Below are 16,318 nucleotides of genomic sequence, written 5' to 3' on the forward strand. Positions count from 1 at the left end.
TTTGAAGTTAGTTATATATCATCTTCGAAACCGTGCATAGCACGGGCCTTTGCTAGTTTGAGTTATTGAACGTAGAAATATCTTCTTTTTGTTTAGTCATTAGGGAATTTAGTAATTTTTCCTGATAGGGAAACTACGTATATCATAATACGGATTATTTGGTGTTTAAAAAAATGATACGAATTACATATTTGATTTCTATAAATAATTTGGTGGCCGGAGCTGATCAAAATCGGAAGACAACACTTTAACCAGTTCAAGTTAGGCTTCATTTTTATTTTTATTTTTTTTTATTTGATCCTAGTTAGGCTTCATTTGACTAGAGAAAAAGATATAATTATATTCAAAAAATTAGCACTAAAGATGCGTTTGTTTATAGTATAGGAGTATTTTTTTTTTTTTTTTTTCCGGTGCTTGCGTTGTTTATATTCGCAATGTTAGTTAAAAGGTAATCAGGCATAGCCCTAATAACTTAATCAAAGCTGCCTGAGAAAAGTACCACATCTTTTCAAAAAGCTCGACATCAAAATGCAAACATCCCTCCCAAAACTCTAAAAAAATTTCAGCATCCAGATTGTTTAATCAAGCCTAAAAAATTGAACCCAGGCAATTTTATGGGCTTACCTTACTAATTCGACCTGCTTCAAATCGTATCATATTCTGGTTCATATTGTTAATACCATTAGTTACTTTTTCAATATTGTACATAAAATTATGCACCTCAGTGTTACGCATGAATAACTTGTTTAATTAATTCAATAACAAAATGAGTACATCTCCAATACCATCATAAACACAGGAACTATAAAAGCAAACACAAAATAGCCACCAAAACCAAATAATGACACTGAAAAATTCCGTTAGCCACAACAAGACTTTAAAAATGTACAGTGATGTTTTTCTAAATAAGTTGATTCAAGCTTGATTTTTGGAAGATCAAATATTCTAGGATTATTCTAATATTTGTTCAAAGGGTATAGAATAATAGTAAAATGTGCATTGATATCTAAGAAAAATGTATTGATATTTGTGAAAGTGTATTAATAGTCGAACTTATTTGAAATTATGTGTATATTATCCTTTGCCAAGTGGGCAGAGGTTAGCAAAACCGAATATTCTATTTGGGAAATTCAAGAGAATCAAAACCAATATTTATGAAAGCACAAGCACTCGCTGTGGGTTGACATCGGTGCATCATGTTGTGATATATTTGAGTCGATAAGAAAAATTAATGGTTATCCGTATGCTTATAAAGTTGCGCGAGAATAACTCGTATTTGTCCGATCATGTCACAGTTGTGTTCGTGTCAAAAAGTACTCAACCCGAATTCTTTAACTTTGTGTTGTGTTCAGTACCAACTCTATACCGTTGGAGACTCAAAACGAATTCCTAATATAGAACCCTTCGTACATTGTTGGAGAAAATTTTAAAGAGGTCTGAGCCAAAATCGAGGGGCCACAATTGGGTGCTTTCTCAACCGCTATCCTTGAAGTTGGCCTTGGTCGTGTCCTAAATTTCCACTCCTTGTCACCCATCTTCCAATCAATCCCGACTCGCAAATCCTTGAAGAGAGGTCCGGGACGGCGAGCTACCGACCCGTATCCAAACCCGGCAACCAAAACAAGGGCCAGAACGGTCTTTTGACTTTTCGGCAAAAATGACGGGAGTTTAGGGTCAGATCCTCGCAATTAATGCACTTTGCGGTCTACATTACCCAATCTGAGCCGCGTTCGATTCCCGCTGACCGTCCAAACAGAAAAAGTACAAAACCGATCAACGGCCCGATTCGCGAGACCCACAAACCGCTCAACTGTTCATTTATGCACGTGATCACTCCCGCCCTTTTTCTTGCCGCTTTCCTAAATTCTGACCCAAACAGAAACCTCGACCTCGTCTTCGGCATCGCCGTCCAACCAATTGACCAAGACAACCTTACTTTTACCCGAATTACCCACTAAACCAACTCCTGAAGCACCATTACATCTTTAACTATTTTTTTTTCCTTCTTCGTTTGATGTGTTTTATTCGTTTTTTAAAATTCTAGTTAAATTGGAGTAACCCACCGTATCGATGAAAAGAGTTGAAAAAGTAAAAATTTATGATTGAAAGCAAATTTTTTTCCCATAAAATACAAAATAGCTGTCGTTTTTGTTTAAAGTATCATTTTATGTCAATTTTTTTCTGACATTAGTCCATATTATTATACTTTTTTGGTTATGAGACGAATAATTAAGAACCCGTTCCAGAACACATTTTTAAAAAATAAGTACTTATTTAACATTTTTAAATTCAAAAATAATTTAAATGAAAAATAATTTTTTAATTTTTTTTACATCGTATTTCAAATAAGATTCATATTGAATATTTTTAGATTTTAATAAGTTCATCATTTTTGAGCTTGAAATTACTTTCTTAAAAAATAAGTACTTATTTGGCGTTCAGGAACGAGGCCTAACTCCAAACATTACGAGAAAAAACTAAACAAAAAATTATGAAAAATAAAAATTATCGAAAAAAAAGTTTTAGAAAAAAAGGTTAGAAATAACGGAGGGTTAAGTACAACGAGTAGTACTACTCCTAGTATTTAATTAACATCTCAGACGAGGGTACTTCCGGAATGAAAAAAGAACACCTTTGTCCTAGTTGAACAAACCTAACCACCACCACTTTCCTTCACAGCTCACACTTCGCTCGCTTTTCCATATTAAATTCTACTAATTCCAATTAAAAAAAATTATTAGTATTATTAAATTGGAAAAATAATCGCGATGTGAGTTGCTTTTAAAAACTACTATAAATTTATCCTCTCTCTCCTCTTTTTCGGTTTCCCAAAGCACTGCTCCTGCCTCCTACTACTACTACTTGTTTAATTTCCTTTACTGTTCCCCTCCCTCCCTCTCTCTCTCGCTCTCTCTCTACGGATTCCTAACTTCCTTCCGCCGGAAAACTTCTCCTCTTCGTCGGTAAACCGCTCGTTCGCCGGCGACCAACCCTTCAAATCTCGCCTGTCTAACCTTCACCATTCTCTCTCCCGCGCTGTACTTTGTAGCGCGTGGAGGTGGTGACTCGGTTGTTGGAATCGGCCCGATCTCCGAGTTTGACTCTGTTCCCGGTCGCTCGCGAGAATGTGGTTGGCGTAAGGGACTTTTCGAGATCGTTCGTGGCCGAGATTGTCGCCTAGGGCTTTACTTTCGACGTAGTTTGTTTCTTTGTTCGGCTAAGTTATAGTAGAAGACGGAGGCCTCCGTGGAACGGCTTCGGAATGCGATGGTAAGTCATTCAGCCGGTAGTTGATGCATTGTATAAATTAAATGATTTATGTGTATATATATGTACGGGTATATGTATGTTTGTTGTTTTGATTTGCAATCTGTTATATGGTTCTTTGATCTGATTTCACAGTTTTTGGTTCCGAAAAATGTCTGCAATTACATTGACAATAATTTATTAATTAATTATTTTAAAGCTATTTTTAGGTATCGAATTTAGGAAAAAGACATATAGTTGCGGGATTTTTCGTATAAGTTTTTTTTGTCAATTTTCCTTGTCATAGTTTTGGAATTGTTTTTTTTTTTTTTAATGACTCAGGCCAGCTTATGTGCACATTAATTTCACTTGCGGGGTCCCAACCCAATAGACATGGACCGCCCAAAGGAGTTGATATGGAACATGAGACCAAGCCTTACCAATCCCTTGTGATTTGTTCTCGTTGTCAATTTTCCTTAATTTTCCTTCGGACTCAGATAAGTGTCCGAATGCACATGGGTCCCACGCATCGGACGCGTAGTTGGCATTTTGTTTTGCTTGTTATTGCAGGACTTGCAAGTGATGAAACAGTTTTCTTTTGTTATGTTAAAACCTGATTGTACTTGGTTATTATGTACTAGTATTTTACAAGGTTTTTACTTTTTAGTTTAGGGAATAAATTTGTGGTTTTGATAATGGATGGTCTTCGCTTAACTATGATCGCCTAATTGGTACATGGTTTGCGGGGTGGATGTGACAGATATCCAAATGGTCAAAACACTTCACCAGGGCATTGATCATCACTTTTACCACGTTGTATTTTTTTCTTTGTAAATTAATTTGGTTTTCGTTGCTTGTAAGAACCTCGTTTTACCTTCCTCAAATACAGAAATCGATCAAAATAAGATGAATTGGCAGCTTTGAATAATGATTTATACCAAACCAAATCAAACCGAGCCTTATGTCCCAATTATTTGGAATCGGCTATATGAATCATTTTCTTCCATTGAGCTCTATCAAGAGCCACTTGTTCACACAAACCCATTATACTCATATCTTTGCGCACAACAGCATCTAATGTCAATTTAGGTCTATCCCTCCCCATAACATTGCTACCAAAAGCTATCCTATCCGCTCTCTTAACTGGTCTACGGTAGACATGCCCAAACCACCTTCGCCTAGTTTCCCTCAGCTTCTCCTCTATAGGTGCTACACCTACCATCTCACGCACCGTTTCATTTCTAATCATGTCTCGTCTTGTCTTATCACCCATCCACCTCAACATTCTCATTTCCGCTACATTCACCTTGCTCACCTATTGTTTCTTAATAGGCCAACATTATGTCTCGTAAATCATTGTTGGTCTTATATGGATTATATGGTTTTTTTTTTTTTATCTTCTTGTACGGTAAGCGTGTGAGTAGGACCCATATGTTTTTTATACTGGAGCAAAAGTTTTTGACGCATAGCTACTTATTAAATTTAAGGGAATTTTCAGCAAAGTGGTTTGTAAGATTTTTAAAAAACTCCAGCACAATTGAACAAACTTGTCAAAAATTGATGTAAAAGATTGTTAAAACTCCCTAAAAGGCTTTCTTTCCATTTTTTGTGCTCCTGTGCTGTTGAATTATTATGATTACCCACGAATACTGTGTAATACTGATATTGCTGAGCAAAAAAAAAAAATACTGATGTTGCTCTTTATATTCTGATACTTTATTTTGCTCTTTTTAATGTCCTTAAACTGTTGTATAAGTATCCGTTCTCTTTTTACCAAATTGTAGTTGGAGTGCTTTACATAGTCCCGTTCCCACATTGGCAACTATGAATTGAACTGCTAATGAAGTCTTTCTTCTCTCAAGAATCAACTATGATTCTAAGCGGTCGTGTATTATAATGTAATACTCATTCGTATGACGTTTCTTTTTGCATATGATGGTTTCTGACATGGCAATGTGTGGTTGATTTTCTTATAGAAATGTGGAGATTTTTTTGAAAGTGTCATTTCTTTGTCACCTGACTCACCTCTTACCTGCTATTGTTAAAATTTGATTAGGTGGATTGGGAATTCCTAGTTAACTGGTGAATATTTAATAGAGTATAGTTCAGTCAGTGCCTCAGCATGCTTCAAATGGTGGGAAGATTGTGAGGAAGGAAAGGAGTTTTGAAATGGGAGGGGATCGAGAACCCATCATTTGATTGGTAGGAGGTGAAATTCATTACTCGTAAGGAGTGCACTAAATCCCATCCGACCTTCAAAGATGTTATAAAAGACAATCAAATACACCTTGATTTGGTTGGAAATTCTAAGGAAACGAGAAGACTTCATGGGACTTTTACCTTTTTGTCCTATTATTTGGGTCAAAGAAATATTCATGGGTTTAGTGTTTTTTTCCCTTTCTCCTTATTCCATGACCTGAGAGTGATAAGTTACCAAGTGTCCCAAACTTAAGGAGTAAGAAAATGGGTCCTCAACAATGAATATCAAGCTAAGGCTATCACTTGCTTGCGACTCATCTCACGTAGGCGTGTAGGTGAACGACCATAGACATACAAAGGTCTTAAGTGGAAGGGATAGTGTGGATAACAAGACTTGAAAGCTTGACCACCAGACATCAAAGCTAGGATAACACGATTGATTACATATCGTCTATTCTTTCAGATTAAATAAAGCTAATCATCTTTTCTCATTAAATCATATATTTTCTCTTTTACCCGGTTCATCCTTTCAGTGTAGTCGTTCCTTTCAGTGTCCCGCTCTCTGGTTATACAAAGTTTAATTGTTCAGCTACAACATTTATAATAAATTTGGTGAAAGGATCATTCATGAATATGTTAAGAGTTTTAGAAAGTTTTATTTTACTATGATGAGGATTGAGAATTGATCGTATGCAGTATATTCGTTCACTATGTTTGGAATTGTAAAACCAAGATGTATTTTGAATCCTGACATCTGTTAATGTTGGGAATAAGTACGATATAATAGTTAACCTATGTAAATATAAAGTGTGAGGAAGGTCAGAGTCCAAGAAGGATTGACTTTGTTGACCAGTTGATCCCCCAATCCAAACCTGACACATGGTACCCTCATCACGTGACAACTGGCACCCAGGGGTTGCGACACGTGTCATAACAGTAAAAGTGAAATGAGACCTGTGCCATGCGAGGAGCTAACGTGGCGCCCGCGGCGGGACATGACCCCCTGTGGGACCTCCACTAGAGTCAGGAGGGCATGCGAGCCCTGATATACCAAGAGAATGCCTCCCTTGTTCAGGTTGCCCAGGGGAGACATTCTCTCGGGACCATGGAGGACTGACAGACTATAAGATACATGAGCAGGTTTGCTGTACTAATTTTCTCTCACTTGTGATATTTCTTTAAATTCTTGCTCAACTCTTTGAAGTTATCCTTTTCTTTCGCAATGCCAGTGAATTTCCTCTTTCGACCAAATTTTGAAACAGTCTATGAAACTAATATTGGGTAACTTTGGAGATTGCTAACTCCCGAGCTTTAAAGACTTAACGGTCTCAAAGTTACTTGGGATGCTTGCATTATAAACCATACAAAATAATAAGATGGATTCTCTCTTGTAAGAATTGAAAGCCTGCTATGAACTGTCGAGGTTATGTTGTGAATGGTGAGTATAGTTGTCAGGATCTTATGATTCACGATTCACTTTTATAATTTATAACTTGTGCGAAATGTATTGGAAATCTACTTTGGAATAGAATCGGTGATGCATCTTATGCTTTACATTTTGATTGCAGTTCAAGATTCATGTGGTTCTTCAAGTTTTTGCTGCTACGTACTGACTTTTTCCTTGTCTTTGATATTGCATTATACTAAGGATAAAGCAATGCTGCAACGCGGGCAGTTGAAATGTTGAGGAATAGTGTTCATTATTCTATGTATTTTAGATCCGGAGAACTAGAGAGTGGTTGAACGTGAGGGTGGTTTTAAGGAAATTCTGAGGGACTTTTTCAGTCCCCAATGATGTATTCATGTCATTTTCTGTTTATGTTAGCATAATATATCAAGTCCTTGGGGTAAGTAGAGCTGTCTTAGTTAAATGGAAAGTTTTGACTACTCTGATGCATTCAGCATTCTTCTTGCCACTTTTGACCCACACTTCTTGCCAAAACTTTGTTGACAACAATAGGTCTCGATTTCCAGTTGCTGCTGCCAGGGAATAACATGAACAAAAGAGTCCAGATGTGATGGCAATGATGTCGTGAAGAAAGATGTATTCTGATGTAACGAGAAAAGAAGAATACAATAATAAAGTTTTGTTATAAAGATGTGGGACAATCAGTTTTCCTCTTAGAAACAAAACATTGGTTTGAGCAAGGGTATTATATGGTTGACTTTTGCAAAACCAGACTTCTGAATATTATGCCCTAGTGATTTACAGTTATTGCCATTTATATTTGTTCACCAGTTGGAAGACTGGTGGGGATTTCTCTTAAGATTTTTTCCAGTAAAACTACAGTGATCGTGTTATTATATTCCCCGATCCTGTTATTCCCCACATCCAACGACTATATTAATAGCTTTATTGTCGCTATGTTATTATATGCATGTGGTACCTGCTTCTGGTTAGTATGCGAAACCAATCTCAAGTTACTTCATTTTCTTCTTTGGATATACTCGGTTAGGTTAATCTGTCATTTGGCAGGTGTTAAAAGAAGCATGTTGAACCAGATATTATACTGGTATATGTTTTTTACATCCACTTATCAGATGTTAATTCTATGCATGTCATTTGTGTCAGGTGGAAGGAAGGGTTTGTATGTCCCGAAAGGATAAATTAGAATTTTTGAAGCGTAAAAGGCTTCAGCGTATCAAGACCGAAACTTTGACTAGTACTCCAGATGTCGCTAACATGATGGCTAGAAGTGGAGGAGATGCTTTAAGAGCTTCAGCTTCATGTGGTACAAGATTACATGGTAATGCAGAGATAATTTCAGGATTTGGTGTTGCTTCAACTGAGAAGGAAACTCGTTCAAAACGCAAGGTTGCTAAGTTTGACTTGCACGATCTTGAATGGACTGAAAAAATCCCCATGTGTCCTGTTTACTGTCCCAGTAAAGAGGAGTTTGAGGACCCTTTGGTTTATCTGCAAAAGGTAGCACCAGAGGCTTCAAGATATGGTAAGGTCTCTTTTGAGGTTACGCCGACTCTGAGTACTATTCTTTGTTAATATTTACTTGATTGGACCCTTGATGCACTTTTGTGTGGTTGCGTTATAAGAGTGTTGTATTGTCTGAAGATCCAGAGAATAAAAAGGTTGCAAAACAACAATAGCCTCCGTTATCCAGAAAGTTTTTGTTGTCTTTGCAGAGCTTGGGTCAAGCTGCACAAAAACACTTGAGCTGTATGGCCTACAAACTGAACCATCCCGGCCTGAGGTTCTGCTACAATGAAGGATCCGGTTGGGTTATGGGTTCAGTGATTTGGTACCCAACCAACTATGACAACTGTGGCCCCCATATATGTGTATATATCTATTCTGTGCGTACTTGTATATATCTTCTCATAAAATCATACAGCACGTGCATTTTGTAGTCAACATGCCTAAAAGTCACAAGGCATAAGGCTTGTGTGGGCACATTCCTAAGCAGTCACTACTTGTGGGCTTGTATGGATTGTAGTAATGGTGATTTATTTCACACGCATCACAGTGATAGTGTAATTTTGCATGCATTGTTGTGATAGAACAAAAATTTAAGTTGAACATCGCAAATCTAATGCACACAGTTAGACATGCGGCCTGCAGGGCTAACCCATAGCATAAAATGCAACGCCATGGATGTAGATAATCGCTATGTCTTATCCAATCAATTTTTGTGGTTGACAGGCATATGCAAGATTGTTTCTCCATTCAGTCCTTGTGTTCCTGCTGGTATGGTGTTGATGAAGGAGAAAGCAGGTTTTAAGTTCACAACTCGAGTGCAACCCCTCCGTCTTGCTGAGTGGGATACTGATGACAAGGTCACTTTTTTCATGAGTGGAAGGTGAGTTCTGACACTAAGTGGTTATATGAAACTTTCACTGGATGTATTCAAGTTTTGATTATGATTTTTGTGGCATTTCAGAAATTACACTTTTCGTGAATTTGAGAAAATGGCGAACAAGATTTTTGCTCGTAGATACAGTAGCGCTGGAAGTCTTCCTGCCTCATACTTGGAAAAAGAATTTTGGCACGAAATAGCTCGTGGAACAACAGAAAGTGTTGAGTATGCTTGTGATGTTGATGGTAGTGCGTTTTCATCTTCTCCCAATGATCAGCTCGGAAAAAGCAAATGGAATCTGAAGGTGTTGAACCATTGATCTTTTATTTTGTTATTTTATTGTTTTTGTCTCCCTAGAGATGGTTTTTTTACTGAGCTTAAAGGAAACTTCATGGTAGTTGACTTGTTTAATTAGCTCGTCATCCTTCTCTACACTTCAACTGAAGTGGGAGTATGCCTTTTGCATTTTTTTTTTTGTTTCCATAACCAGGCTAAGCTTTTCTATACTATCTACGCTTCTACCTCTTTTTGCGTTGTCTCAGTTTCTATTGTGTCCATGGTTTCTTCCCTGCTTTTACAGAAATTTTGTTAACAAACATGACCCCTTTCGCTATGTTTGCATTTTTTCGATTGAAGAAATCTTCTGTGTACTATGGCTTTTCTTCATATTGTGTTTTGTCATGTTCACTACTTAAAATGCTTTCACTTTCACCGTGCTTTTCCAACATATATTGGGTATTTTTTGTTTATCTCAGTGTTGCTTGTTCCTTTGAGGTTGTTTATTAGTATCAAACATGGCCCTTCAACCTTCTACTTTGGCCTTACAAATTACAATAACTAGGCATAAACATCCAACTCTTATTGCAGATGAATTTTATGGTGCTCCCAACCAACTAATAGGTAATAATGTTTCAGAATTTTGCATTTACCCTTTGATATTCGATGCTTTCATACTCATTTTAAAAGGATACTATTGTAAAATCATAATCCCTCCGTCACACTTTGTTGTGCATGTTTCCTTTTTGGCACCTCAAAAAAAATTGTCTATATCTCACAATCTATAATATTTTTTATGATTTCAAAATTTTGTTTAAAAGAATTAATTGAGTTCTATCAAACAAGATCCATATTAAATATATAAAATATTATAGATTAAGAGATATAGACAATTTTTTGAGACGCCCAAAATAGGAAACAGACACAACAAAGTGGGACAGAGGGAGTATGATTTAAGTGCTTTACTTTTCAAGATGGCCATCATTTTGGGACAAACCAAAAAGGGTCTTCAATATGGCAGTCATTTACTTCTTCATTTTTTTGTTTTTGGCTTCGCAGTATATTCTTTATGATTTTCCTTCCATGTTTTCCTGTAAAAAAATTTGTTATTCCCTTCTTTTGTCTTCATTTACTGTATATTTTCTCTTTGCCCTCCTTCCTCCTCTCTTTAGATGTTATATTTTCTCTTGCCTGCATTACTATATTTTTTAAATGTGATTCATTCCTATGTGTTTACCATTTATGTTGACTTGTTCTCATGTGTTGTATACTTTATACTATCATGTTTCAGAAACTCTCTCGCCTGCCCAAGTCTACATTGCGCCTTCTAGAAAATACAATTCCGGTGAGACACTGTTCCCTTGATTTTCTTCCTTATCTACATGTTTGCTTCTGTTTCTCAGGAGTGTTGTGCTCACTTTTCAGGGAGTTACTGAACCCATGCTTTATATTGGGATGCTATTTAGTATGTTTGCATGGCATGTGGAGGATCATTACTTGTATAGGTATACACTTAAATAAACGGTTCTTCTCCAAAGACTTTTTTTCATGCTGATAGTGAACTACTGAACTATATGTTTACTTTTATATGGTTCATACTTGCAGTATAAACTATCATCACTGCGGGGAGGCAAAAACTTGGTATGGCATTCCTGGTCATGCAGCTTTAGATTTTGAAAAAGTTGTTCGGGAGCATGTTTATACTCATGATATACTATCAACTGATGGAGAGGATGGGGCGTTTGATGTGCTTTTGGGGAAAACAACTTTATTTCCTCCAAATGTTTTGCTAGAGCATGGTGTCCCAGTCTACAAAGCTGTGCAAAAGCCTGGGGAGTTTATAATAACTTTCCCTAGAGCATATCATGCAGGATTTAGTCATGGTATGACATTGATTAAGTCTTTCGTTCTTGCGGATCAAAAAAAAAAAAAAAGTCTTTCGTTCTTGTTCTGTATTCAGTATTTTTACTTTTCTTCTACCTCCTTTCCTTCCTACCTTCTTTTTTCCTCTTCACATTTTTCTCCTTTATTTTTTTTGTTGAAATTTACTATACTGCTTATTTTCACAACATTTCAGGTTTTAACTGTGGTGAAGCTGTAAACTTTGCCATCGGTGATTGGTTCCCTTTGGGTTCAATTGCAAGCCGACGTTATGCACTTCTTAATCGGATGCCTCTCCTTCCTCATGAGGAACTCCTTTGCAAAGAAGCAATGCTGCTTCATACTAGTTTGCAACTTTCTGATTATTCATCTGCTGAGTTGATCTGTCACCGCAGTGTCAAGAATTCTTTTGTTAATTTGATGCTGTTTCAGCACTGCGCTCGGTGGTGTCTAATGAAAGCAAGGGCATACAGTGGCGTTTCTCCTATTTCCCATGGAACTATTCTCTGCAGCTTATGCAAACGTGACTGCTATGTAGCATACCTTAATTGCAACTGTCACTTGCATCCCGTATGTTTTCGGCATGGTATGTTGACCTTTCCAATTTTGATTTATTTTCGAAATTGTGGCCATTTGTTTTAATACTGAATACATAGAATGGTGTTAAAATGCAGAGATTAAGTCACTCGACTTTCCTTGTGGACACAACCGTACTCTGTGTTTAAGAGAAGACATTTATGATATGGAAGATGCAGCCAAGAAGTTTGAGCAGGAAGATGATATGTTGTGCAAGGCTGAACAACAATATGCAAATGGCGATGATTTCTTTCTTCTATTAAATAATTTGCCAACGTCTGAACAGGATGGATACACTCCTTATTGCAAGATAAACTTAAATCTAAACCAAGAAACTGCCAAAACTCAGGATCTGATCCAACACCTAGAGTATAATTCTCACAGAGAGCCTTTTGTGAGCAATGGTGATGAAAATATTGGAACTGAAGCATCAGATGCTTCTCTTGCTTCTGCTGCATCAACACTTTGTTCTTTTTTGGAGTCAGTTGAAAGCGATTCCATTTTGATCAATGTAAGTTTTGGCTCCTTTATCCATACGTAGTCTTATGTTTGTCAGCATGTTGTATGCTGACAGCTATCCTTCATGGCATGGCTATTCGAAAATCTTGAGTTATGCTCAAATATATCTCATCCATTTATTCCCGCAGGTACAGGGTCATTCTAATTTTAGTTTAGGGGATCTTGTAACCAAAAAGTCTCGTAAAGACACGCCTCATGATCTCTATGAATTTTCACAATCTTCGTTGAGTGATGCATGTTTGGGTACACAACAAGGTATTCGTCAGGACAGCGATGAGTCTGATTCAGAGATATTCAGGGTTAAACGTCGTTCTTCTTTCAAACCTGGACAAAGAAATATGTGTCATGCCATCTCTCCTAATATTCAACATCAGGTGGCTGTTATATTTCCTCATCTTTAGCATGTTATTCTTTGGTGTTGCAGTTTGCCTCTGCATAGTTTATATTTTATCTGTTACATGTTAACTATGAATTCTCAAGCGTTGGAGCTACTCCATATTGTATTTCTCCATATAGTTTCATTTTTTGTCAACCGTAGTTCCCTGACATGGCTGTCTGTTTCTATATCCAAAATATTGGGAGCATGAGTGTGCATTGACCTAGTTATTTCTGAAATGCACCAAGCTGGTTGTAGGCTACCATGCTTTTGCTGAGATGCTTATTTTACATTGGCCTCTAGGCAAAGTGGTTTCATGGCTTGGGGTTGGCCTTCAACCTATCCAACGTAGAGGTCTTAGAAGTTTTGAGGGGAACCAATTAACGAGTTTAACTTCTAAAGCCTATGTTAAGCTTGTTACCTTACTAGCTTTGAGAAATCTTCTGAAGTTACATCTACCTCTGTCACAAGGACATACTTACCATCACTATGTAGAAAGGATTTATTTTAACGACCCAAAAAATAGTACTTGTAAAATGAGGAAACAATTTAGAACTGTAAATTCTCAACATATGCAAAAACAACTGTAAGAAGTTTGTATTATTTGTCTGACTGAGTTCACTCCAAAAAACAACTATCAAAATATCAGCTTTGGTCAGGTAATGATGCATTTCAATAATTTCTGTGTACTATTTTCTCTCTTGTATAATAAGGTACTCCATCTTCACAGCTGTGCTAAAATGTTTCATAGAGCAATGAACCACCATCCCAAGCTATGTTTGGGCCACCATTGTTATAGTGAATTGTGGTACAAAAACCAATTTGCATCAACACATGAGGGTACCATTTGGAAACAGTTTACTTACCACGTGGGGAACATTTTGTTATCCGCATGTCGGCCGGCATGTGGATCTACTATTTCTTGCTTATGCGATCCTATTCTCCTCCATATACTTCAACAATATTACCTCCTGTCCAGATAGTCCATGTAGTGTTTTGCTTCGGTACTGAGTTCTGGTAATTTGACGTGCTTGTTTCTTCAGGGGCTTAAGCGACTAAAGAAACTCCAACCGAAGGGAAGAAGTCAATTAGTACCAGCAGAGTATTCGATTTCTGGTGATTTAAACCAGGTTGTCTCTTCCAGCACGAGTCATTGTAAGGATGGTGCTTTGAAAGACGCGGTCGCAAGACGAACCACTATTCCGATCTCAATCAAGTTTAAGAGAAGTGTACATGAGGAAGCAGTGAGTAAATTCAGAGAACACCACAAACATGATGAATTTGACATTAATTTAGGAAGGACGATGAGAGAACAGCCCTCTAAAGAGAGTGGGCCAAATAGACTTAAAGTTCGAGGTCCATCTTCTAGGTCCTGATTCCGCTAACGTTCTTTCCTCTAATGGGGTTCTAACAAAAGGAGAAAACTGAACATTGATACGGGGAGCAGCTGCAGAAAATTAACCATTATTTAGATGACCAAAAGAAATTATTATTCTTTGTGCAGGCCTCAAATTGGGGTAGATTCGCAGGATGATGATTCTTGGGGGTTCTTGGGCCAGGATATTTTTGTCTTTTGGCAGGAGAACCTTAAAGCTAGCAGAAAGTAGTAGCTTTTGGGTAAGTGACCTCTGGTGTAAATTTGTTTTTTGTTCTAACAACCAAAATAGTTTTTGTGAGGAAAGTGGGTTATTCCTGTTGTCCTCTTTATTTTTTTTCTTAGTCTGCTGCCTCCCTTTGCTAGGGTTCGTCATTCTTTTGTAGCATTGGGTCATTTGTGCCTTGGACTACTTGAATAAATGCAGAAATTCTTATTTTGGTTTCTTTCTTTTGTACAGTTACTTATCCATTGTTTTCTGCTACGGTATCTGAGCTATATTGCATATGTTTTTCCATTGCGCTTTCGTTGGTTTGGAGTATGTTTAAATTGCTGAAATGCAAGGATCATGTTCGCTTTGGGCTGTATACAGTTTGGTGAATAGACAGGTAATCGAATTGGTTCATCAATTGCTTGAAATTTTGGGTACAGAACGACAGGCGAATGGGATGACTAGATTTTTTGCAACTAGGTCCTGGTGTAGTACAGTAATAGCAGGTTTAACGAAGCAATCCCTAGGGTTCTCTTTCTTGAGGATGGAATTGAGCCGTTGAATCTGTACAATCGGATTTGTTTGACAGTTCCATCCCTTTATTTCTGTATTTGAATCGTGAAAATGAAAAGAGGAAGAAATATCCGACCCGAGCGTTTAGGCTACGCTAATGTGGATAGGGACAATTGCCAGATTTGCTTCGGCGATAACTGCTAGAAATAGGAAAACATATCTCAAGAATGTCTGCAAACAAGAAAGAAAAATATTCAAGAGTTGATGTGATATGTAGGAGTACGGGCGAGCCAAACCTCTTTAGTCTTGAATAATAAGAGGACATAAAGATGTTTGGGCTGTGCTGTTTAAACCCAAATCCAAAATCTCAATCTTTTGTCGTGGCCAGGTTTTTGAGTTGAGTGCCACAGGGTTGTCCAACCCAAGTTCCAGTCAAAGCCCACTCAATGCAACTGTAAATCCAACAAGCTGAGCACAAAAATGTTTGAACCACACCCAATTACACAAGTCACTTGCGTGTGGTATTTTGAGTGCAATAATGCTACGGACAAGCCTACCGGCCACTCCCTGATTACTTCTCTCACATATGTGTGGGGCCGATATATGTGTGAGAGAAGAGTGATCGAAGAATGATTAATTAGTAAAAGTGTAAGTAGCATAATTGTTTTGAGCGTGGTTATAATGCATCACAGCTGAGCAAATACTAGTTCCTTACTTCTTTACAACAGATATATTTCACAAACAAGGTTATGACATACATATCTATCATTGCCTAGAGAATGAATGGTCTTTCTGGTCATTTCACTTCAACTAAACATCTTAAAGCCTGCTCAATTATTTTGAAAAATGTCACTGACACATCATTTTGGAAAGAATTTTTTTTTCACAATAACATTGTGTGTATATCATTTTTCAAAGACCAGCCACAATATGTTAAAACTTAAAAGTGCTCCAATCCTTTGATGTTTGCAAATAAGTCCACAAAACATTCTTCTGTTCCTTAACTTCCAAGATAGGAGCACTATAGTTCAATCTAATTGGCCCTTACTAGTGCATCACAAGCTTTTGGTGGGGCCTGCTTTCTAATGCTGTCCTTTCCACCTTTAATTGAAGAGAATAGAACTGTGGAACATAAGAAAGTGACACAAGTTAATGTTATACTGAACGAGAATGAAACAAGGTTAAGTAAAGGGATGAAGAAAATTAAGAAATCAAGAAAAATGTTAATGGGTTCTTGTCAAAATCTGCATATTTCTTTCAATCACTGGATTCACTAGATTTGTAGGCCACTTAATATGAACTTCCCTTCTTCAAAAGTCTTTGAAAAGATTCAA

At 37.2% G+C, this 16,318-nt stretch overlaps 1 protein-coding gene across 1 annotated transcript; it reads left to right on the top strand.

The window, feature by feature from the left end:
* The first annotated feature begins 2,817 nt into the window (after nucleotides 1-2,817).
* LOC131308387 (lysine-specific demethylase JMJ13-like) lies at nucleotides 2,818-14,719 on the top strand. Its single transcript, XM_058335303.1, has 11 exons — nucleotides 2,818-3,270; nucleotides 8,018-8,396; nucleotides 9,104-9,260; nucleotides 9,342-9,561; nucleotides 10,825-10,878; nucleotides 10,959-11,038; nucleotides 11,139-11,416; nucleotides 11,611-12,000; nucleotides 12,089-12,501; nucleotides 12,638-12,883; nucleotides 13,929-14,719. Exons 1-11 carry the CDS (start codon nucleotides 3,268-3,270, stop codon nucleotides 14,259-14,261), a joined length of 2,553 nt encoding a protein of 850 aa, XP_058191286.1. The 5' UTR covers nucleotides 2,818-3,267; the 3' UTR covers nucleotides 14,262-14,719.
* The last annotated feature ends 1,599 nt before the right edge of the window (nucleotides 14,720-16,318 follow it).

This window comes from Rhododendron vialii, chromosome 11a (genome assembly GCF_030253575.1).
Source record: "Rhododendron vialii isolate Sample 1 chromosome 11a, ASM3025357v1".
In the NCBI taxonomy this organism is placed as follows: Eukaryota; Viridiplantae; Streptophyta; class Magnoliopsida; order Ericales; family Ericaceae; genus Rhododendron; species Rhododendron vialii.